At 49.6% G+C, this 24,874-nt stretch overlaps 1 protein-coding gene across 1 annotated transcript in view; it reads left to right on the top strand.

The window, feature by feature from the left end:
- TECPR2 (tectonin beta-propeller repeat containing 2) overlaps window positions 1-24,874 on the top strand; it is a 90,999-nt gene that overhangs the window by 19,990 nt on the left and 46,135 nt on the right. The window contains exons 6-13 of the mRNA XM_058429876.1: window positions 1,081-2,057; window positions 4,849-5,032; window positions 7,572-7,745; window positions 10,785-10,965; window positions 13,037-13,178; window positions 16,861-17,101; window positions 18,110-18,199; window positions 19,950-20,183. Of these exons, the coding sequence (XP_058285859.1) occupies window positions 1,081-2,057; window positions 4,849-5,032; window positions 7,572-7,745; window positions 10,785-10,965; window positions 13,037-13,178; window positions 16,861-17,101; window positions 18,110-18,199; window positions 19,950-20,183 (2,223 nt within the window). The remainder of the gene's footprint in view (window positions 1-1,080; window positions 2,058-4,848; window positions 5,033-7,571; window positions 7,746-10,784; window positions 10,966-13,036; window positions 13,179-16,860; window positions 17,102-18,109; window positions 18,200-19,949; window positions 20,184-24,874) is intronic.

The raw sequence follows: 24,874 nt of genomic DNA, 5'->3' as shown, positions 1-24,874 counted from the left end.
CTACCAAATACGGGATTTAACATTGAATGGTTTTCTTTGTTTTTTCCAACTTTTATTTTAAATACAGGGGGTCCATGCGCAGGTTTGTTACATGGGTATACAGCACCCAGGTAGTGAGCACAGTATGCAGTAGGTGGTTTTTGACCTGTGCTGCCTCCTCTCCTGCTCTGGTGGTCCACAGTGTCTGTCCTTCCCATGTTTATGTCCATGCGTGCTCAATGTTTGGCTCCCACTTACAAGTCAGAACATGCTGTTGATTTTCTGTTCCTGCTGCATTAATTTGCTTAGGATTATGGCCAGCGGTTCCATCCATGTTGCTGTAAAGGACAAGATTTCATTCTTTATTTTTATTTATTTATTTATTTATTTATTTATTGGAGACTGAGTTTCACTGTTCTCACGCAGGCTAGAGTGCAATGGTGCAATCTTGGCTCACCGCAACCTCCGCCTCCCAAGTTCAAGCAGTTCTCCTGCCTCAACCTCCTGAGTAGCTGGGATTACAGGTGCCCGCTACCATGCCCAGCTAATTTTTTGTATTTTTAGTAGAGGCGGGGGTTTACCATGTTGGACAGGCTGGAGGACTCAGGTGGCCCACCCACCTCGGCCTCCCAAAGTGCTAGGATGGCTCACAAGTATGAACCACTGTGCGCGGCCTGGATTTCGCTCTTTGTTATGGCTGTGTAACACTGAATTTTTTAAACCTTTTACTCCTTAGTTCCTGTTAATCCTCTGTAGCTAAGATGACTGCAACATTGAAGGAAATGTTATTAGATTTCTAAGCATTTTAATAATTATAAGGAATTGGTTTGTGACCCAGGTGAACATCTCAGTTTGTCCCCTGTTTTTTCTTAGCTGGCATTTCTTGAATGAGGCCTCAAACCCATGGGGTTTGTTCAGTACTTGCATGCGTAGACAGCATCTCTTTGTTGGGATTATTTGTACTTACAAGGTTTATTCTTCATTCACCAAATATCATTTATTTAAAATATTTTTTCTTGAGCCAAAAATATGTGTGCGAGTTAGTCTGTTACTAATCACGTAGAACCGTGCCTTATTTTGAATGTTCTTATTCTGAATTAGAAGGTGGAAGCAGGAGTACCTGTCACAGCTCCCTGGAATCGACACCCTGCTCCGAATTTCCTGGGGACAGTCCCCAGTCCTTGAACACAGACTTGCTGTCGATGACCTCAAGTGTCCTGGGCAGTAGTGTGGATCAGTTAAGTGCAGAGTCTCCAGACCAGGAAAGTGGCTTCAGTGGTGAAGTGAACGGTGTCCCGCAGGAAAATACTGACCCCGAAACGTTTAATGTCCTGGAGGTGCCAGGATCTGTGCCTGATTCTGTGGCTGAGGAAGATGACATTAGAACTGAAATGCCACACTGTCACCATGCACATGGGCAGGAGCTGCTCAATGGAGTGAGGGAAGATGTGGGAGGCAGTGATGTCACAGGACTCGAAGATGAGCCATGTCCTGCAGACGACGGACCAGATAGCACACAGTTACCCTTCCAAGAACAGGACAGCTCTCCTGGGGCGCATGATGGGGAAGACGTCCAACCCATTGGCCCCCAAAGCACTTTTTGTGAAGCCCCCCTCCTGAACTCACTCACTGTGCCTTCCAGCCTCAGCTGGGCTCCACGTGCTGAGCAGTGGCTGCCTGGGACCGGAGCTGACGAGGGCAGCCCTGTGGAGCCCAGCCAAGAGCAGGACGTCCTGACCAGCATGGAGGCCTCTGGCCACCTCAGCACAAATCTCTGGCATGCTGTCACTGATGATGACACAGGTCAGAAAGAAACACCCATTTCTGAACGTGTCTTGGGGAGTGTGGGAGGACAGCTGACTCCGGTCTCTGCCTTGGCGGCCAGCACTCACAAGCCCTGGCTTGAGCAGCCTCCACGGGATCAGGCATTGACGTCCAGCGATGAGGAGGACATCTATGCCCACGGGCTTCCTTCTTCATCCTCAGAGACGAGTGTGACAGAGCTCGGACCTAGTCGCTCCCAGCAGGACCTGAGCCGGCTGGGTGCAGAGGACGCCGGGCTGCTCAAGCCAGATCAGGTATGTGGGCTCGGGTGGTGGGAAAAGTAGCTAAGGCTTCTTTCTTAAGGGGAATAATTGTCAAGACCGATTATTTTCCTTCTCATGGAAAGAAATTCTATTCCTACTGCAAAATCCATTGGCCAACTCTGTTTTCAAGTCTGGGTTTCAGGGGATTTCCAGCACAGGGACTAAGTGGCTTGAACTACTTCTGACCTGTTCTACCCTGCTCAGTAACCTGCCTCCCCGACCAAGGTAGCGTCTTGCTGTTTCCTCTGACCCCACAACTGCAGACTGGTGTAGGCACTTACTGTTAGCCATCGTAGGGAAGGGCTGAATTGGCCTGGGGCCATCTCAGGAAACCAGTGGGCAGAGGACTGTCCACCCGTGGAGCAGAGAAAGGTCTGAGCAGTTTGGAGGCAGGGAATCTCCTGTCCTCCTCCGCAGACCCCTCCAAGGAACCATCTGCAAGAGCACGGGGCCATTTCCAGAACTGCTGTCTCCTCAACCTCCAAACAGTGGCTCCAAGGCTCCCCTGCAAGCTATACAGGAACCAGTTTGGAGTAACCAGTCTTTGTAGGTCCACCCAGCACATGTAACTAGGAGATGACTTTTAACTGTCCTTGAGCATTTTATATTAAAAGTGATTTTTTAAAAAGTGCCTACTTCTCTTAGCAAGTAATTATTATTAGATATGTTTGTTTCAAAACTGTGTATTGCCGTGTCTCCTACTAACTGTCGATGTGAGGTATGAATTATGGCTGCGCACTCACAGCCACGTGTGCTTTCCACAGTGTACACTGGCCTCTCTCAGTGCTAGCAGTGCGACGCTTGCTCAGTGCTCACCATGTGCAGGTATCCCACGAAGCACTTTACAGGTTTAACTCTTTTACTTCTCTAAACACGAACTATAAAATAGGCACTCTCCTTGTCCCCATTTTACAGAGGAGAAAATGGAAGCACAGAACAGCTAGACAGCTTGCACAAGGTCACATAGCAAGTGAAGGGCGGGCCCCAGGACCCCCTCGCTCACCCTCTGTGCTGTCATGCCTCAGAAGTGAAACATGCTGCTTACTTGTTTTGAGACAAAATGCCATAAGGCTGCCTTTTTTTCTTTTTTCTTTTTTCTTTTTTTTTGAGACAGGGTCTCACTCTGTCACCCAAGATGGAGCGCAGTGGCGCAATCATGGCTTATTGCTGCCTCGACCTCCTCAGACTCAAGTGATCCACCTGCCTCAGCTTCCTGAGTCGCTGGGACTACAGGCACGTGCCACCACGCCCAGCTATTTTTTGTAGAGAAGGGGTTTTGCCATATTGCCCAAGCTGGTCTCGAACTCCTGAGTTCAAGCAATCTGCCTGCCTCAGCCTCCCAAAGTGCTGGGATTACAGGTGTGAGCTGCTGTGCCCGGCCAAGGGTGGCCTTTTATTCAGTCATCCGGCATTTATCTTTTCAACCCAGTGGTTCTTGAGTGGCCTTGACTGTCAGCCTTGGTGATTGTGCTGGGGACCACAGTGCAAATGGCTAGTTGTGGATTCCATCTTCCTGAGCCTCAGAGTCTTGAGGGGGAGCCAGGTATATGTTCACATCCTCGCAGTTGAGTGGGACTCAGGTGAGGGTGCTGAGCAAAGTGCAGGGCTGCGGGAAGCGCAAGCAGCATGGCACCCTAATGTCTGGGCATTAGCCAGGCAGACTGTCGGTGGGGTGGGGTGGGGTATGGGAATTCTAGGCCAGAAATTTAGGAAAGCCCTTACTTAGGTGACAGGGATCCTGGCCCTTTGAGTCCCCGACCCTCTAACTTCCTCCTTTCCTCATCCCACTCCAGGTAGCTGGGAAGCCAAGAAATTTTATGGTGTTTTTATTTGGAGGTTGGGTGTGGAAGTAAGGCTTGCCATACTGAGCAGGGCTGGATGCAGAAGAGTTGGGCACCATTTTCTTTGAAGTAGTTAACGTCTATGTGGGTATCTGTACAAATACATTTATTTTCTTTGCATTTATTGAAAAGTGTTAAAGTACAAAGACTTTATTTAGCTTTGATTTTTAAAAGAATTCTAGCAAGGTCGGGCGCAGTGGCTCACGCATGTAATCCCAGCACTTTGGGAGGCCAAGGTGGGCGAATCACCTGAGGTCAGGAGTTCGAGACCAGCCTGGCCAACATGGCGAAGCCCCGTCTCTACTAAAAATACAAAAATTAGCCGGGTGTGATGGCAGACGCCTGTAATCCCAAGTACTCAGGAGCCTGAGGCAGGAGAATTGCGAATTGCTTGAACCCAGGAGGCGGAGGTTGCAGTGAGCCGAGATTGCGCCCCTGGGTGACAGAGCGAGTCTCTGTCTCAAAAAGGAAAAAAAAAAGAAAGAAAGAAAATATAGTGGAAAAAAAAAAAAAAGACAGTGGTAGTGCCATATATCCAGTGCATCTGTAATGATTAGACTACAAAAAATTGACTTGCATCCAAATGTTGAAGAACCTGGCTCTTTGTGTAAGGGGAGGTATGCCTGCAGAATAATAGCAGCTCCTTCATAATGTGATGTGATGCTCTAAGCGTTACATTTGCAAAGGTGTTAGAACAGGAGAAAATGTCATCCAGGGACTCCAGGGAGTCTTTGTAGGGAGACAGCAGCACACATCTCAGAACGTTTATAGTAGAGGGGTGTCCACAGATAGCAGGGGTTGGGAAAAGGGTTGACTTGGCTTCTTGCTGACCCCTTTTACTGTCTTTTGTTAATGATATCCTCTCGCCTTTCTTAGTGACAACAGCAAGCCAAATGTGGCTGTGTCCTCTGCCACAGAACTCACTGGCTCTGCCTTGTTAGTTTGCAGAAAGCTGGATGGGCTACTCGGGTCCCGGCTATGGCATCCTCAGCTTGGTGGTCTCTGAGAAATATATCTGGTGCCTGGACTACAAAGGCGGCCTGTTCTGCAGCGCGTTGCCGGGCGCCGGGCTGCGCTGGCAGAAGTTTGAAGATGCTGTCCAGCAGGTGGCAGTCTCGCCCTCAGGTTTGCCTCCCCGCTCCCTGCTGCCGCTCCCCGCCCCCGGGGTGCAGACATCTTAGTACAGGGCTCCCCTGCAGCAGCTCTGGGCTCACGCTGCCGTGCGTTCACCATGTTTGCCTCTTCCGGAACGTTTGAGGGGTTGTCTCCAAAGAACGTGAATTGCTTCATTGGATGTCAATTCATAGTGTAAATGGGTGTTCAGTTTGAGTTTTTGTTTTCTTTATTAATTGCAATGGTAAACTCTGATCATATTTTGGTAAGCTCGACAAAAAGTTTGAAAATTGAGGGACTTTTTTAGGGATATTAATATACTAGCTCTTTATAAAAATAATATGTGTTTCTCTTTCTCATTGTTGCTTTAAAGCAACCGAACTAACGAAGACGAGCCGATGGATATGTTGGATATATTCCAATTATTTGGCTTCCTCTTTAGGAATTGTGTGTGTTTTTTTTGTTTTTTTGTTTTTTTGTTTTTTTTTTGTTTTGGAAATGAGGTCTCGCTGCCGCCCAGGCTGGAGTGCAGTGGCGCAATCTCGGCTCACTGCAGGCTCCGCCCCCCGGGGTTCACGCCATTCTCCTGCCTCAGCCTCTCCGAGTAGCTGGGACTACAGGCGCCCACCACCACGCCCGGCTAATTTTTTGTATTTTTAGTAGAGACGGGGTTTCACTGTGTTAACCAGGATGGTCTCGATCTCCTGACCTCGTGATCCGCCCACCTCGGCCTCCCAAAGTGCTGGGATTACAGGCGTGAGCCACCGCGCCGGGCCAGGAATTGTGTTTTAATGAGCTCTCTGCTGTGGGTGAACAGTCTACTCCCTGACTCTAAAAGAAAAGTGCATTCATTCTTTCATGCTGCTGTTAGGCCATTGTTAGTGAACTGGAGCTGGTGTTTCCTGAACGACGTTCTCCTGGGCTGGAAGACCTCCCTTATCTGCATGGAATCATTTGCTTGTTTTTTCTTTTTCTTTTTTTTTTTTTTTTTTTTTGAGACAGAGTCTTGCTCTGTTGCCCAGGGTGGAGTGCAGTAGTGCGATCTCGGCTCACTGCAAGCTCCGCCTCCCAGGTTCACGCCATTCTCCTGCCTCAGCCTCTCCAGTAGCTGGGACTACAGGCACCCGCCACCATGCCCGGCTAATTTTTTTGTATTTTTTTAGTGGAGACGGGGTTTCACTGTGTTAGCCAGGATGGTCTTGATCTCCTGACCTCGTGATCCACCCACCTCGGCCTCCCAAAGTGCTGGGATTACAGGCGTGAGCCACCGCGCCTGGCTTTGCTTGTTTTTTCTTAAGGTTGTGTTGGCCACGTCGGCACCTACGCCAGTGGGGACGCTTTTGCCTTGAAGCAGCCTGGTTTACTGTCAGGACGTTGGAATAGAAGTCAGATGAAGCCGAAGCCAAGTCTGTGGCTTGGGACCTGTCTGTCCTCTGTGACTTCACTGTGTTTCAGGATGAATTTCCCTTAATTCTCCCTGGTCTCTGTCACCGTTTAAAATATTAGTTTGTTCAGCATTGTTTTTCTTGCTTGCTTTCACTGTTTGTTTGAAAAATATTTTTCTTTAGAGACTGGCTAACAACCCACTCCACAAGCTGTCATTACACAGTTGTGCGTTTTAATTCATTTCTCGTTGCTGTCATTTACCTACAGGTTTGTCTCCTTAGCCTTTTAGAACTTTGGTTCTATTCCTGATTACATTAGTTACCTGTATTCCCAGGCCCCTTGGTCCCTCACTGTGCTAGCGGGAACTCTGCATCTCCATGAGATTCACCTGCTCAGTTGAAGTGTCCTTCAGGGCCCAGGCCCATGTCCTTGGTGGGCAGCAGAGCCCTTGTGCCGGGGGTACCACAGGCAGAGATGCCCGACAGGCCTTCTAGTCCAGCCCAGCTGACACTCAGTGATCACTGGTGGCCCCTCGCCTTGCCTGCGTGGGACTGCTCCAGGCCTCCAGCTGCAGCGCTATCCTGCCTTCCCTCTCCCCTCTCTTCCTCCATCTCTTCATCAGAGTCCCCTTCACAGTGAAAACGGGCCAACTCAGTACAAGTGTGTTCCTTCTGTGCATCTTTTCCATTCAGCTCGTCCAGAACTGATGCTTCTCTTTGAATCCCTAAAGGACTTTTTCAGCCTCTCCTAGGGCACTAGTTGTGCTCAGGATGTTTATTTGGAGACTTACCAAACCTAATAATGTCATCAGTGTTTCTCCTCCTGTGTGAGGAGCGCCTGTCATGTGCCCAGCTCTGTGGCCATGTGGTTGATCTGCTCCCGCCTGCAGTCTTTAGAGCAGCCCTGAAAGGTGGAGATGATCCCCACTGCCCAGCAGGAAAGTGAAGCTTGGAGATGGGCGGTGACATGGAGGCTAAAGCCGCATAGCCGCTGGGTGGTGGCCAAGGGCCCAAACCTGGGTCTGGTGGCCTCTTTCCCCACTTGGGGGGACAGAACAGCATGTGTTTTAGAAATCTTTCTCCCCTCAATGCCCAGCATGAAGACTTTTATGTAGAAATATATTCTAGTATTTATTGGACAGTGAATAGAATTTTTATTTCCATAGGAGCCCTTCTCTGGAAGATAGAACAGAAATCTAACCGGGCTTTTGCTTGTGGGAAAGTCACCATCAAGGGGAAGCGGCACTGGTACGAAGCCCTGCCCCAGGCAGTGTTTGTGGCCCTGAGCGATGACACGGCCTGGATCATCAGGACCAGCGGGGACCTATACTTGCAGACAGGTAACCGCGGGCTGCGCTCAGGGGCCTGCCAGCTCTGCCATCACTGCCTCTGCTGCACCCTGCTTTGCTAGTAACATGCTTACAACAATCACTATGATTAAGAGGCTAAATCCATTCGAATTAAGACACTTCTGGGAAGAGAGTATTTGCCATTTGGCATGTATTAGCAGTTTCCTACCAATGACACAAACTCAACCTGGGACAAATTTAGGGCAAAAATGAATAGGATTATTTGGTGAGATACAGAAACAGAATCTTATTCTCCTATGGCCAACCACCGCATATCACGTATCCTATAATGTCAGATCTTAAGAGGAAGGAATACGGAGGAAGGACATAAAATTCATTTCTCCCTTTAAGCTAAAGTTTAAGTGGCTGCATTTTTTTTTTCAGCCATATCAAAGCCCGGCTCCTATATACTTACTTACCTGTGGGCCAGGAAAAAACAAGAAGAAATAATTTGCTCTTTTTTATTTTGAGATGGAGTCTCGCTCTCTTGCCCAGGCTGGGGTGCAGTGGTGCCATCTTGACTCACTGCAACCTCTGCCTCCTGGGTTCAAGTGATCCTCCTGCCTCAGCTTCCTGATCACAGACTGGGATTACAGGTGCCCACCACCACGCCCAGCTAATTTTTTTGTATTTTTAGTAGAGATGGAGTTTCACCACATCGGCCAGGCTGGTCTTGAACTTCTGACCTCAAGTGATCTACCCGCCTCAGCCTCCCAAAGTGCTGGGATTACAGGTGTGAGCCACCGCACCAGGCCATAATTTGCCCTAAATAGCAGTTCAGGCTGGGTGTGGTGGCTCATGCCTGTAATCCCAACACTTTGGGAGGCCTAGACGAGCAGATCACCTGAGGTCAGGAGTTCAAGACCAGCCTGGCCAACATGGTGAAACTCTGTCTCTACCAAAAAAACAAAACAAAACAAAACAAAAAATTAGCTGGGTGTGGTGGCACATGCCTGTAATCTCAGCTACTTGGGAGACGGAGGCACAAGAATCACTTCAACCTGGGAGGCAGAGCTTGCAGTGAGCTGAGATCGCGCCACTGCACTCCAGCCTGGTGACAGAGCGAGACTCCATCTCAAAACAAAACAAAAATAGCAGTTCAGCAAGTCACAGGAAGCTGCCCTCAAGGAAGTTTTTAGCTGATGGAAGGGCACAGTGGGACTTGCTTATTAAAAATAAGCTATAATGACAGTCAGTGTTTACTGTCAGCAGAATGGGGAAGGATCTTCCACCAGCAATGTGATTTATCAGTATCTGGAAGGACTGTGGGGCAGGAGTTATCGTTGGTTGTCCAGAGGCCACGTTGGATTTATGTAAAGATCAGTCTTCCAGGAGTTTAATATTGTTGATTCCAGGAGAATGTTGTTGCTGTTGTTGTTGTTTTGAGATGGAGTCTCGCTCTGTTGCCCAGGCTGGAGTGTAGTGGCACCATCTCGGCTCACTGCAACCTCCATCTCCTGGGTTCAAGCGATTCTCCTACCTCAGCCTCCCGAGTAGCTGGGACTACAGGCATGTGCCACCATGTCCAGCTCATTTTTGTATTTTTAGTAGAGGTGGGGTTTCACTATGTTGGCCAGTCTGGTCTCAAACTCCTGACCTCATGATCCGCCTGCCTCAGCCTCCCAAAGTGCTGGCATTACAGGCGTGAGCCACCGGCCTCAGGAGCATGTTTTAATCTCTGCTGTGAGTCGTCAGCTGGGGATGAATCTTCAGGTTGAAGCACTTGCACAGCTGGCTCTCTCCTAGCTGTGTAAGAACCTCTAGCCTGGGTGCACAGCCATGCTGGCTTCATAGGCCATATGCTGGCCCAGGTCTCTCCAGCCTAGTTCCTGTGTCTTTCTTTAAAGGAAAGTAGCTCTGGCAAGGTACATGCACATCTAAGCTGCCAGGACATCTGAGCTTTGGTCATGGGGGAGACAGGAGGTGCTTCTGGCCTGGGAGTGAGGAGCGAGTGACCTCTAAACCAGTAGTGCCAGAGGAATCACCAGGACAGTGGTTTCACATGAGCTGGCCCCACCCATACCTGTTGGATTAGGTCCAATCCCTCTGGAGACTGCTCAGGAGTGTGTCGTGTAAGAAGTCCTGCAGGTGATTCCCACCTAGTTTAGTGGAAGGAAATATCACCTAAGGACTGCAATACCATAGGTGCGTCTGTGATTAGTCACGGAGCATATTTGAGTACTGAGACCTAATTGCAGGCCTAAGGTCGAGGAATACAGGGTTGCAGGCGACAGTTGGTCTGTCTGCTGCCCTGGGAATAGCCTTTGAGCTCATTTAGACATACTTTATTGACAGGCCACAAAGAGGCAAGGGAAGAGCCCTGGACAGGGAGCCAGGGACCCTGAGCTTTGGCCTGCCACTGCCTTGCAGTTTGACAGACCTCAGATTTCATCTGGGAAATTCGGGGTTTCATTTTATTAGTGGAACCTCACACCCAGTCAGAGCAGAGAGGAGCCGCCGTGCTGGAGCTCTCTGCAGGGATGACTGCAGGCCTCAGGTCCCTGCCAACTCCAGCAGCGCTGTAGCCCTCTGCCTGGAAGAGCTGCTCTGCCCTGCAGCCTCTGGGCCTCCATCTGGCCACTCTTCTGCTCTTGGCTTTTGTGTTCTTCTCTTAGAACTTCTTAAGCTACATTGGGACGCCAGATAATTCTGAATTGTTCAGTTTTCAAAGAGTGTCTAAAACTGCTTTCAGATAGATGTTACATTTAGGCAGAATTTAACCACTTTATGTTGACTAAACTTGACAACAAAAAAGCGCCCGGACAGGGCAGCTCCTGTCTGTAATCCCAGCACTTTGGGAGGCTGAGGTGGGAGGATCTCTTGAGCCCAGGAGTTTGAGATCAGCCTGGGCAACGTAGAAAGGCCCCGTCTATATTTTTAATTAATTAATTAAAGTTTTTTTTCAAAGCACTCATCATGAAAGAACATAGCAAAATACCAAAAAAGGAAAACTAAGCCAATAACCAAGTCAAAATGAGGTGTGGAGTTCTGACTGTGTGTCTTTGGGGCTTCTTCCCATCTTCCTGGCAGGTCTGAGCGTGGATCGCCCTTGTGCCAGAGCCGTAAAGGTGGACTGTCCCTACCCGCTGTCCCAGATCACAGCCCGGAACAATGTGGTGTGGGCGCTGACAGAGCAGAGGGCCCTCCTGTACCGGGAGGGCGTGAGCAGCTTCTGTCCGGAAGGCGAGCAGTGGAAGTGTGACATCGTCAGGTACTGGCGGGCCGGAGACTCCTTTCACATCCTGCTTGTCCTACCCTTCGTTCTTGTCCACTTGACACCACAAGGCAGCATGAGGCCGTTCCTGGGAGGCAGGACCCGCAGCCTCCATGGCTATAGGCTAAGCTTGAATCTCTGCCTAATTCTGACCAGCAAACTGGACATTGAGTCAGAGCTCAATTTTTAAAAATGCTGCCGCCCTCTGTGCAGCCCTGAGCATCATAGCGTCATGACGGTCTCTACTCAGAATTGCCCACCATGAGGTAGTTCCGGTTTAGTGTCTGTGACGGCTTAGGTCCAAATATTTTTCTTTATTTTCATGCTAATCAATTGAAGTTCATCTCTGAACTGTAGCTTTTTTTTTTTGATACAGGTTCTCACTCTGTCGCCCAGGCTGGGGTGCAGTGCCACGATCACGGCTCACTGCAGCCTTGACCTCCGGGCTCAGGTGATCCTCCTGCCTCAGCCTCCTGAGTAGCTGGGACCACAGGTGCATGCCACTATGCCCAGCTAATTTTTGTATTTTTTGTAGCGATGGGTTTTGGGTTTTCATCATGTTGCCCAGACTCATCTTGAACTCTTGGGCTCAAGCAATTCCCCTGCCTTGGCCTCCCAAAGTGCTGGGATTACAGACATGAGCCACTAAGCCTGGCCCGATCTCTGAACTTTAATTTATTAAGCTATTTTTTTTTTTACCATTCAAGATGTTAGTTATAGAATTGCCATCAGATCATTTTACTAATATGGAAGTATTAATAGTCTTTTGAAAAACTAGATTAGGATATTCTTGGTTTGAATTTAGCAAGCCAATAAACTTTCAGTGAATACCTATTAAGAGCCAGAATGGTCCAGGTGCGGCAGCTCACGCCTGTAATCCCAACACTTTGGAAGGCCGAGGCAGGCGGATCACAAGGTCAGGAGTTCGAGACCAGACTGACCAACATAATGAAATCCCATCTCTATTAAAAATACAAAAATTGACTGGGCATGGTGGCTCACGCCTGTAATCCCAGCACTTTGGGAGGCTGAGACGGGTGGATCACGACCTCATCTCTACTAAAAATACAAAAAAATAGCCAGGCGTGGTGGCAGGCGCCTGTAGTCCCAGCTACTCGGGAGGCTGAGGCAGGAGAATGACGTGAACCTGGGAGGCGGAGCTTGCAGTGAGCCAAGATCGCACCACTGCACTCCAGCCTGGGTGACAGAGTGAGACTCTGTCTCAAAAAAAAAAAAAAATACAAAAATTAGCCGGGCATCTCAGGAGGCTGAGGCAGGAGAATCACTTGAACCTGGGAGGCGGAGGTTGCAGAGAGCCAAGATTGCACCATTGCACTCCAGCCTGGGTGACAGAGCAAGACTCAATCTCAAAAAACAAACAGACAAAAGCAACAACAACAAAAAGCCAGAATGGTGCTAGCATCTGGGTGTGCCAAGAGGGCTGAGACTGGCCCTGCACTCACGGGGGGCCCCGTGCATGGATGGACACCCATTAGCACAGATGGCCCTAAACAGGAGTGTGGAGCGTGCAGCACTGAGGGAACCATGGACTCCATGCAGAGATCAGGAAGGCAGCATGCAGAGTGGACCAACAGCTAAGCCTTGAAGCTGACGAGGACTTCCCCATATGGAAGGAGGGGGAGGGCGTCTCCAGCAAAGAGGGCAGTGTCTGCCTAGGTCCAGCTGCACAGAATAGCCTGGCACATCAGGGGAGTTTATAGTCACTCCCTTGGTGAGGGAGGGAGTAGAGAAATGGAGGCGCTCAGGGGCCTTGGATTCCTTTTGTGCCTACTCGCTTTTTTCTTAGGTTATTTTCTCTTAAGAGTGTTCCCGGCCATTCTGGGTCATCAATGTGTCTTTCAAAAGCTGCCACCCACTTGAACCATTTATCTTGCACAGTAATTTAACTCAGACTCAAACTTCCTTCCCTGGCACTTGATGATCCGCTCCAGGGTCACGTCTCTTCTCCCAGCCACGCCTGCCGGGAGACCCTGGATGTCCGCAGTCCAGACACGCTGGGCACTCTGCCTGTGGGTGCTGACCCCCCTGTTCTCCTCCTTATTTTCAGCGAAAGGCAAGCTTTAGAACCTGTCTGCATAACGCTCGGGGATCAGCAGACTCTCTGGGCCCTGGACATCCATGGGAACCTGTGGTTCAGAACCGGCATTATTTCCAAGAAGCCCCAAGGAGATGACGACCATTGGTGGCAAGTAGGTGTTCAGCTCTGGCCACGTGCTGAGGGTCTCCCTGACCTTTTCTGCTTCCCCTTTTCTTACTTCTCTCTTTTCCTTAAAGATACTGGATTAAATGTAAAATATTCACTTTTTTATTGTTTGTTTGTTTGATTTGAAAGAAGATCTTCTGTCATCCAGGTGGAAGAGCAGTGGCACAGTCACAGCTCACTGCAGTCTTGACTTCGGGGCCCAGGTGATTCTCCCACCTCAGCCTCCCAAGTAGCTGGGACTACAGGCGTGTGCCACCACGCCCGGCTAGTTTTTTGTATTTGTTTGTAGAGACAGGGTTTTGGCATGTTGCGCAGGCTGGTCTCAAACTCCTGAGCTCAAGAGATCCACCCAGACTGGGCACAGTGGCTCACGCCTGTAATCCCAGCAATTTGAGAGGCAAAGGCAGGCAGATCACTCGAGTCCAGGAGTTCAAAGCCAGCCTGGGCAACATGGTGAAACCCTGGCTCTATCGAAAATACAAAAATTAGTTGGGCATGGTGGCACACGCCATTGGTCCCAACTACTCAGAAGGCTGAGGTGTGAGAATAGTTTGAGCCCAGGAGACAAAGGTTTCAGCCAAGATCACACCACCACACTCCAACCTGGGCAACAGAGCTAGACCCTGTCTCAAAAAAAATAAAAAAGAGAGAGAGAGAAATCCACCCGCTCCGCCTCCCAAAGTCCTGGGATTACAGGTGGAGCCACCACTCCCAGCCAGTAGTATTCCTTTTTTTCTATTTGATGGATTAGACTTTGCTGTGTTTGAGTACATTAGAAACATCAAGGACTTTTCATCATAGGAAATAATTTGCAAAACTCTTTGTGTAAATAATGCACTTAATTTATTTATTTTGATATTGTTTATACATTTATTATTATAGGCTGAATAAACCCAGTGACATCCATTTGAAGACCTAGGTAATAATGATGTTTAATTATGAACAAATGTGCTAAGAAAAGAGCCCAGATAATACGTTTGAAAGCCCAACCCAGAAATAAAATTGAGCTGTCTCTGCTTATTCAGAAGGCCTCTAGGTAAATGGTATTTCAGCAAAGACAGGAGAATTTTCCCATGTGCTTCCAGAAAAGGAAACACTTTTAAGAAACAGGATGAGGGTATAATCAGGCTCACTGTGTGTGATCTGGTCCCAGCAAGGGCGCCTAGAATGAATTTCTCTTTTCTTTTTCTTTTCTTTTTTTCTGGTGCAGGGTCTCACTCTTTTGCCCACACTGGAGTGTGGTGGCAGGATCACGACCCACCTCAGCCTCCCAAGTAGCTGGGACCACAGGCACATGCCACCATGCCCAGCTAATTATTTTGGTAGAAACAAGGTCTTGCTGTTATCCAGGCTGGTCTGGAACTCCTTGGCTCAAGCAATCCTCCCACCTTGACCTCCCAAAGCACTGGGATTACAGGCGTGAAGCACCACCCTCGGCCCTAGAATGGATTTTCAAAGGAGTGTCTACTTTCCCCTTCTTTGGTATAGTTTAGTGTTAGCGTTGCTCCCACAGTCTCCCACTGTGGTAGGTAAGATTGCACTGATAGTCGATGGTCATAAAATATTTGATGTTTCTTTTTTTTGAGACGGAGTCTTGCCCTGTCACCCAGTCTGGAGTGCAATGGCGCAATCTCAGCTCACTGCAACCTCCGCCTCCTGGGTTCACGCCATTCTCCTGCCTCAGCCTCCTGAGTAGCTGGGACTACAGGCATGCACCACCAGGCCCAGCTAATTTGTGTATTTTTGGTAGAGACAGGGTTTCACCATGTTGGCCAGGTTGGTCTCAATGTCTTGACCTTGTGATCCGCCTGCCTCAGCCTCCCAAAGTGCTGGGATTATAGGCGTGAACCACCATGCCCGGCCAGTATTTGATGTTTCTGAAGTATCTTGTCCCATTGGTTTATATTTTATTGTCACCTCAGACTTGCTTTGTTGAAGGCTTGTCTTGCATTGACTGCTCTGAGGTCTTTCAGATGAAATGTAGAAAAATGAGTTGTGTTTGCTCTTTGATAAAATATGTATTGTATATAATATGTACATTGTATACAGATGTATCTAATTTTATATGCTAGGTAATATTTGATAGTTATGCAAATGATTTTAAAATACCTTTTGTGTACTTGTAACCATATATATACATATACATGTAAAAATATACATATATGTATTTTTGTAGAGACAGGGTTTCACCATGTTGGCAGGCTGGTCTGGAACTCCTGACCTCAAGTAATCCGCCTGCCTCAGCCTCCCAAAGTGCTGGGATTACAGGCATGAGCCACTGTGCCCGAGCAGGAGTAGGGCATTTATGCCAGTGATGTTCTGTGTAATCAAACCCTGCAGGGCAGAAATGTGAGTGAACATCACGGAGAATCAGATTTTCACTCATAAAGAACTTGCCTTACATCAAGCTGCCCAAGAAGAGAGGAGTTTCCTGCAGGGAGGGGTGGTTGGAGAAATGTCTGAGATATATGAATGCTTTTCAGGAATGTTATAGAAGCAAGCTACCCTTCTGAGCTAGGGTTAGAATCTAGATACCCAGGATGGTCCTAGTTGATGCTCTTGCCCTGGAGTAATTATTAGTAGTCCCAATTCAGATCATAAATTAGTTCATCACAGCCTTGCACGGTGGCTCACACCTGTAATCCCAGCACTTGGGGAGGCCGAGGCGGGCGGATCACCTGAGGTCAGGAGTTTGAGACCAGCCTGGCCAACATGGCGAAACTCCATCTTTACTAAAAATATAAAAAATTATCCAGGTGTTGTGGCGTGCGCCTGTAGTCCCAGCTACTCGGGAGGCTGAGGCACGAGAATCTCTTGAACTCAGGAGGCGGAAGTTGCGGTAAGCCAGAATTGCACCACTGCACTCCAGCCTGGGTGGCAGAGCAAGACTATGTCTCAAAAAAAAAAAAAAAAAAGTTCATTACTCTACTTGTGATACCTTTTTAAATGCATATAATGTTTGTAAGTACCATATACTGTTGTCCATTGGAAATACCTGATTTAAAAGCAAAATTAAAGCTGGGCATAGTGGTTCATGCCAGTAATCCCAACACTTTGGGAGGCCAAGGCAGGGAGATCACTTGAGCCCAGAAGTTCAAGACCAGCCTGGGCAACATAGGGAGACCTGTCTCTACAAAAAATTTAAAAATTGGCTACATGTGGTAGCATTCACCTGTATTTGGGAGGCTGAGGTAGGAGGATTGCTTGATCCTGGAAGTCAAGGCTGAGTATGATTGTGCCACTGCACTCCAGCCTAGATGCCAGAGCAAGACTGTCGCAGAAAAGATGGCAAAATTATTCTTTCTCACTCTGATTAGAATGAAAGTCTTCTTAGAATGGGTGTGAGGGGGTGATACTTAATCACAAAAGTAATGCATGCTTGTAACAGATCCATGTTGTATAAAAGTGTGTAAAATGTGAATATATTCTTCCATACCTTTAAATCCAACCCTACGAAGGAGCTGGAGTTAGCATTAGCAGTTTGACGGCATCCTGCCACATTTTTTTTGGTCCTTTCACAAGCGCACATGTGCACATTTGTGTTTGGATGGTCATCTTGTTACTAGTAATGCAGAGGTGTGGACTGGGCTAGAACCTTCCCTCAAGGCAGAGAGTCCGCACTTGTAACTGCTCTGACAGCAGGACTTTTGTTTGTCTTCTCCTTCCAGGTGAGCATCACAGACTATGTGGTGTTTGACCAGTGCAGCTTATTTCAGACGATAATCCATGCCACTCACTCGGTGGCCACAGCGGCCCAAGCCCCTGTAGAAAAGGTGGCAGATAAGCTGCGCATGGCATTTTGGTCCCAGCAGCTTCAGTGCCAGCCAAGCCTTCTCGGGGTCAATAACAGCGGTGTCTGGATCTCCTCGGGCAAGAATGAATTCCACGTCGCTAAGGGGAGTCTCATAGGTGGGTGAATTGCTGTAATTTTCACACTGGCTTTACAGGCAGCCTCACTTTAAAGCCAACATTTAAAGAAAAGCTTTAAGATCTCAACTTGAAAAGATAATTTAGTGCCAGCGGTATGAAGTGTCTAGTGGAGGCACTCTATGCTTTATGATCAGTTTCTCTCCTTTTTAAAAAACCTATCATTCCTGGCCGGGCGCGGTGGCTCATGCCTGTAATCCCAACACTTTGGGAGGCTGAGGCGGGTGGATCACGAGGTCAGGAGATCGAGACCATCCTGGCTAACACGGTGAAACCCCGTCTCTACTAAAAATACAAAAAATTAGCCGGGCGTGGTGGCGGGCGCCTGTAGTCCCAGCTACTCGGAGAGGCTGAGGCAGGAGACTGGCGTGAACCCGGGAGGCGGAGCTTGCAGTGAGCTGAGATTGCGCCACTGCACTCCAGCCTGGGCAACAGAGCGAGACTCCGTCTCAAAAAAAAAAAAAAAAAAAAAAAATCTATCGTTCCTAAAACTCGGATCCCTGTGTCTGGATAGTGTTTCCCCTAGAAACCTTTTATGACATAAGAAAAGCAAATGGAGGTCATTTTTATGTTAACAATTTCACATTTTAAATGAAAAAATCCACCCAAACCTAGTGAGAGAGAATGGTCCATTTCCTGGAGGGAAGGTGATCGCCACTGTCGGAAATGCAAGGCTCTGGCCAGGTCTGTGAATGTAGATGCCAGTCCACACATCCTGGGGTTCGTTTCTATAAGTGAACCCCTTGCTTTTCTCCAGCCCTCTCCCTGCTGCATGGCCTCCACGACCCTGGGCTGGGTGTGGCTCTGCCTGGCAGTATTCAGAGGGAGATGAATGGCAGGCTGTGATTGCTCATGTCGCTTTATTTAGGGACACTCTAGAATTATCTGGAGAAAGGGTTTGAAGGCCAGCTGTCATCCAGAACTAAGACCTGAAGTGGTTTTGTCTGTGTTTTCTTTCCTTAACACATTCTTCCTATTTACTCTTTCCAGGCACCTACTGGAATCATGTTGTTCCCCGTGGGACAGCTTCTGCTACAAAATGGGCCTTTGTGTTGGCTTCTGCGGCTCCCACGAAGGAAGGTGGGTCAGTCTTAGCCTCGCTGAAGAATCTAGAGCACAGCTTGGCCATTGGAAAGGTTCAAACCACAGTCTGACTGTGGCCTCGTTGGTGATGGGGCATGCCTCGGAGACCGACCACGCAAGGGTGTCAGAGGCCAGTAGCCCTTGTTAGCTGAGCTGAGGGCCCTGAATCGGGATAGGCCTGACCAGGAGAGCCTCTGAGAGGGACCAAGCATGGTGAAGATGAGGGAAAGTGTCCTTCTGAAGGAGGGGCTCACACAGTGCAGCCACCGGGTCTGGCAGCTGGTGACTTCCAGTGGCACATGGCAAGGGCCACAGCTTCTTTGGGCACCTTCCCATCTCCCCTTGAGAATCCTTCTGTCACCTCCCAGCAACTTCCTTCCGTCTTGTTCACAGACTCCGGATAACCTAAGTCCCAAATTTGCACCCTATTAGGCAGACCTGCTCTGCAGGGGGTGCTCCTGTCAACCACATTCTGGGCAGAACTCAGTGTCCCTACGGAGTACAGGGTTTGTGAGGGAGCCAGAGCACCGGAGGGTGAGGGAGCTGGCATCTGCAGCCAGGAGAGGCAGTACCCCCCCTCCCCCAGTTAGCTGGGAGCCCAGGCAGTCAGGTGACCTCTCTGGGAAGTAGCTGTACCTCCTCCCAGGATTGCATGAGGATGAAACGCGAAGATGCCGTGAAATCTGTCGTGAAGAGGGAATCATTTGCTTAGTTGAAACCATTAGTCCCACTAGGATGCAGGTGACTGGGTCAGTACAATAACTTCTTACTCACCAGATTGTTCAGACCACAGTTCTGGAAACCAGAAATCTCTGAAAACAGTAAGTTATTTCTTGAGTTTGGCATAAATTAATTTGGCAGCAAAACCTGACCGGATCTCACATAGCTGCCTCCAGCCTTGGTTGATCTGTTGGCTGTGACCACATCTGTGTTGCAGGGATGTTACCGCACTTCACCGGGGAGCGCCTGGCCCCTCTGTGGTTGTTTTGCAAACCTCTGGCATACCCATTAGTTTAGGTTTTCAAAAATCCAGAAAAAGTTTGAATTCCAAAACATGTGGCCACAAGTTGTAGATAATACTTCAGATGATGTACTGTGACCAAGGTTTTAACTGCCCTAAGGATTATTTGCATTTTAAACAGAATCTGTTAAATCTAAAGGACTTTTTAAAAATGCTGTAGGGAATGAAAGGACATGATTTTGAGGCAAGGATGGGAAGAGAAGCACTTCCAGCTTCCTAAGCCTTCTCCAGCAGCTGCCCCACCCGCTGGCCCCATCCCCAGAAGGCCCAGGAGAGCACCATGGTGCCCTCCCTCCTAGGAACGGCCAACTCTCCCTCCCTCCAGAGCACTGAGTTGATAGTCTTCTCCTCTTGGTAAAATTAACTTTCTATATTAAAAATGCTTCGGTGCCTTTGTTCAAGTGAAAAACTTCCCAGCCCATGACAAATGGGAGGTCAAAGCCACTAAGCCAACATTATGGCCTTCATAAAATCTCCTAAACCTTGCCTTCTTTGCATTTATTTCCAACATCTCAGGCGTGTTTCTTGTTAGTCGCAGTGTTTCCCTCTGCTGTCTACCTTAAAGTGCTACATCGCTCCTGCCGCGTGGGAATGGGCGGGTGAGCGAGCCGGCATCCGCGGCCAGGTGTCTGGCGTCTGCCAAAAGGCAAAGGCTGCCTTGTGCGTTTAGGGCAGGCGGCTCGGTGCAGACAACACCTCGATGACAAACATGACCCCTTTCTGCAGGAAGCTTCCTGTGGCTATGCCAGAGCAGCAAGGACCTGTGCAGCGTCAGCGCCCAGAGCGCACAGTCGCGGCCCTCCACGGTGCAGCTGCCTCCCGACGCCGAGATGCGCGCCTATGCCGCCTGCCAGGATGCGCTGTGGGCGCTGGACAGCTTCGGCCAGGTGTTCATCAGGACGCTCTCCAATAGCTGCCCCACGGGCATGCACTGGACCAGGCTGGACCTCTCCCAGCTAGGTACGGCCACCTCGTGAGTACACCTGCCGGTGCCCTGACTGCCCTAAAACCGCATCACAGCGTGACGTCGGACAAAACTGCCCGGCCTGTGTTCAACCCGTGAGAGTTCTGAGAGGATGTTTATAAGTTGCTGAATTTCAGGAGCTCAATTGGCCACTCTTTCAGACTAGACAGGCTCTGGGTTTTGTCTCTTTCCCTGCCCGTTAGAGTTTGCCGGGCTGTCAGAACCTGAGGAGGGTGCACGTCCTCAGGTCAAGGGGCCACGCGCTGCGAGCGGCTTGAAGGATACTGGTGATACAGCTGCCCCGTCAGTCTGTCTGAATATGGAACATAGCTTTATGACCTGAAAAGCTGAAAAGATGGGTGCTCCCTACGACAGGATCAGTGCCACGTTTGTCCATCTCCTCAGGACGGTACCTGGCAGAGGAGAGTGGCTCAGCACACAGGTGCCAGCTCTCCTTCAGCTCAGCCAGATCCAGGAGGACCTGCACCCACTAGCTCCTGCTTTTCTCTGAATCTTCTATCAAAAGCCGTGGAGTAGGCTAAGAAATGTAGTGCTATTTGTAGGGCGGGCGCAGTGGCTCACACTTGTCATCCCAGCACTTTGGGAGGCTGAGGTGGGTGGGTCATCTGAGATCAAGAGTTCGAGACCAGCCTGGCCAACATGGTGACACCCTGTCTCTACTATAAATACAAAAAAAAAATTAGGTGGGTGTGGCAGCGCACGCCTGTAGTCTCAGCTACTCAGGAGGCTAAGGCAGGAGAATTGCTTGAACCCGGGAGGCGGGGGTTGCAGTGAGCCAAGATCATGCCATTGCACTCCAGCCCAGGCAACAGAGCGAGATTCTGTTTCAAAAAAAAAAAAAAAAAAAGAAGAAAGAAATGTAGTGCTGCTATTTGTAAATAATTCATTCATGTTCCAAGAAATAATTACATAAGCCCACAACATTAGATTTCTCTCTGAGTAGATTCTTGGTGGATCAGGCAGCAAGGTGTGGTTTGCCTGAAGGTGGAGTTGTGCAGATGGCCCTCAGTGCCCGGATGAGCCCTGCGCTTGCAGCAGGACTGACTTAGGAACTTCCTGGCTGCAAGGCTTCCCAGTTTTTTTTAACTCAGAACCAGCATTTGGTTATGTGGTAGACTTGAATTGTATAAGCATTTAATGTTTGAGAACTCAACCACATGTACTCACCAAAAAAAAAAAAAAAAAGGGCGGGGAGAAAGAAAGCAAGAAGAGGGCTGGGCACAGTGGCTAATGCCTATAATCCCAGCACTTTGGGAGGCCCCGCGGAGGGCGGATCACCTGAGGTCAGGAGTTCAAGCTCAGCCTGGCCAACATGGTGAAACCCTGTCTTTACTAAAAATACAAAAATTACCTGTGTGTGATGGCACACGCCTGTAATCCCAGCTACTTGGTTGGGAGGCCGAGGCACGAGAATCACTTGAACTTGGTAGGCAGAGGTTGCAGTGAACTGAGATCCATGCCATTGAACTCCAGCCTGGGTGACAGAGCAGGACTCTGTCTCAAAAAAAAAAAAAAAAGCAAGAAGAGAAGGGCTTGTCCCCCTTCTCCCCAAGCCCCTGGCTGCATTGCAGTCTGTATGCTACCAGCTGACGAGGAGAGCCTCTTGCCATTCTGTAAAGCAAGCATCATACTAGGCAGCCTGGTGGTGGTTGACGTGCTCAGCCCCAGGGGCTCCTACAGGGTGCTGAGTAGACATCACCCATTCTTTTGCCTGAAAAGGCCCCTGAACACTAACTCAACTGAAGAAGCAAGTTCTGTTCCAAGGCTTGGGGATTGAAGGTTTGTCCAGGGCAATTTTTGTTCTTTATGCTTTGGGCCTCCCCACCTGCCTTTTGGACCCACCAGTCACCATCTAGCTTTTTGAGAACACCCACCTGACAGTGACTTATAGACAAGGCTGAGGCTGAGAGTGGCCTGAACATTGGTGCTGGCTGACCTGCTGCCTGCTCTGGAAAGCCTTTCATTTGTTCAGAGACCCTACTGGTCCTGAGCCTTTCTCCAGCAGCTCCTACCCAGACTAACTGGAAAATGCTGCTAGTTCCCTCTGGGGGTAAAAAGTCCAGGGCATGATGTGTATTCTCCCTGCTCCTCAATCTTGAGCACTGTGGGAGGCCGTGTTCACCTGCACCATTTGGGTGAGAAGCAGAACTGTTTCCCTTGCACGTCCCCTTCCCAGCCCCTCCAGGAAGGCTGCTGCACCATGGTGGGGTTCAGAGTGAATGGGCATCATGCCAGGTTCTGCACTGCTGGAGCCAGCCCTGCCTGGGCCTCCTGCCTCCAGCACAGCTCATGCCTCCCTCCTGGCTCTATCCAGTCCTCCCAGCACCAGCTAGCTGGCCAAAGTGGTGCAGGTCTCTAAGGTGTGTATTTGGGCTTCACCGGGAGGTTTCTCTAGGGGAGAAACCTGGCTTGAGTGGGATTGAGTCTCAAGAGTGTGAGGAAACAGGAACAAGTCCATCCTGAGTCCAAGATGGCCTTGGGCCCTCTGGTGTTCAGCAGATATTCATTGAGGGGTTGGGTGTGTGAACAAGACGGATGGCCTGGGGGTCCTGGTCACTGTGGATGGGCAGGTTTTCACTGAGCCCCTGTGTTCTGCCTGCAAAATCATTAGCAAATCAATGTCAGTATCCAGCTGACCCTGAAATGGATCAGACAGGCAGTGGGTGCAAGGAGGTCACAGGCAGAGGTGTGGGGACTTATGGCAGAGGTGTGGGGACTTATGGCAGAGGCAGGACAGAGCTGGGCCCCAGGCAGGCTCTGGACTCTGGGCAAGCTGCTGTCACCTTGAACTGCAATTTCCTCTCCTTTCTTTTTTTTTTTTTTTTTTATCTCAGGTGGGGTCTCACTCTGTCACCCAGGCTAGAGTGCAGTGGCACGATCTTGGCTCACTGCAACCTCTGCCTTCCCAGGCTTAAGCAATCCTCGCACCTCAGCCTCCCAAGTAGCTGGGACCACAGGCGTGTGCCACCATGCCCAGCTAATTTTTTTGTTTTTTGAGACAGAGTTTTGCTCTGTTGCCCAAACTGGAGTGCAGTGGCACGATCTCGGCTCACTGCAGCCTCTGCCTCCCAGGTTCAAGCAATTCTCCCTGTCTCAACCTCCCGAGTAGCTGAGATTACAGGCACCCACTACTACACCTGGCTAATTTTTTGTATTTTTAGTAGAGACAGGGTTTCGCCATGTTGGCCAGTCTGGTCCTGAACTCCTGACCTCAGGTGGTCCGCCTGCCTCTGCCTCCCAAAGTGCTGGGATTACAGGCATGAGCCACCACGTACGGTCCCTGCTAACTTTTGTATTTTGGGTAGAGATGGGGTTTCATCATGTTGGCCAGGCTAGTCTTGAACTCCTGACCTCAAGTGATGCACCTGCCTTGTCCTCCCAACGTGCTGGGATTACAAGTGTGAGCCATCATGCCCGGCCTTGGTTTCCTCTCCTTTCTAATGGGAGCAGCAACCCCCAAGCCCAACCCCCCGGAGGATGCACGGGGCATCCCATCTAAATGTCAGCCATCTCCGGGCGGTGTGGTCATCCGAAGGCTGTGACACATCTTGCTTGGGGGTGCTCTCTAGTCTTTGTTAGCTGCTGGTGGTGGGGCTTTTGCTTGTGTTGCCCCAGTTTGTGCCACAGGGAGGGCAAATCCAGCATCTCTTGTTAAAGCACCACCTCGCTTAGTCCTTATCCTGCCCTGAACTTTAGATTTTGTTTATTTGAGTTACCTGGTTGATCTTGAAATGTCAGATTAAGACTCCTTTCCTGTTTCCTACACATCCTGAGAGAATGCAGCAAGTCCAGGGTTGGCAGCTTTGTGTTGGGGCAAGGGAGGTGAACAGGCGACCAGGACCCCTAGGCCATTCCTCTGCTCACATACCCATCCCCTCAATGAGTATCTGCTGAACACTGGAGGGCCCAAGGCCATCTTGGACTCAGGGTGGACTTGTTCCTGTTTCCCTCTTGCTCTTTTTTTTTTTTTTTTTTTGAGATGGGGGGCGGATTCTTTTTTTCCCGCCGGGCGTGGGGGGGCGGAATCCAACCTCACCCCACGCTCTGCCCCCTGGGTTCACGCCATTCTTCTGCCTCAGCCTCCCGAGTAGCTGGGACTACAGGCTCCCACCACCACGCCCGGCTAATTTTTTGTATTTTTAGTAGAGACGGGGTTTCACCGTGTTAGCCAGGATGGTCTCGATCTCCTGACCTCGTGATCCGCTCGCCTCAGCCTCCCAAAGTGCTGGGATTACAGGCGTGAGCTACTGCGCCCGGCCTCCCTCTCGCTCTTGAGACTCAATCTCACTGAAGCTGAGTTTCTCCCCTAGAAGGAACGGCCACCTCCCCAGCCTTCACTATGCCAGGGTAGGGGCAGTGAGCATCAGGCCAGGGGCACCAAGTGTTCAGTTATTGGGCTGTCTCCAGATATGGTCTGTGTCCTGCAGGAAAAGCAGGTAGGTCAAGAGACTTCTTTTTTTATTTGTTTGTTTGAGATAGAGTCTTACTCTGTTGCCTAGGCTGGAGTGCAGTGACACAGTCTTGGTTGACTGCGACCTCCGCCTCCTGGGTTCAAGTGATTCTCCTGCCTCAGCCTCCCGAGTAGCTGGGATGACAGGCATGCACAGCCATGCCCAGCTAATGTTTGTATTTTTAGTAGAGATGGGGTTTCACCATGTTGGCCAAG

The sequence above is a fragment of the Hylobates moloch genome, unplaced genomic scaffold, assembly GCF_009828535.3.
Source record: "Hylobates moloch isolate HMO894 unplaced genomic scaffold, HMol_V3 SCAFFOLD_16, whole genome shotgun sequence".
NCBI lineage: Eukaryota > Metazoa > Chordata > Mammalia > Primates > Hylobatidae > Hylobates > Hylobates moloch.
The sequence above is the reverse complement of the archived record's forward strand: the minus strand, read 5'-3'. Positions and strand labels throughout refer to the sequence as shown.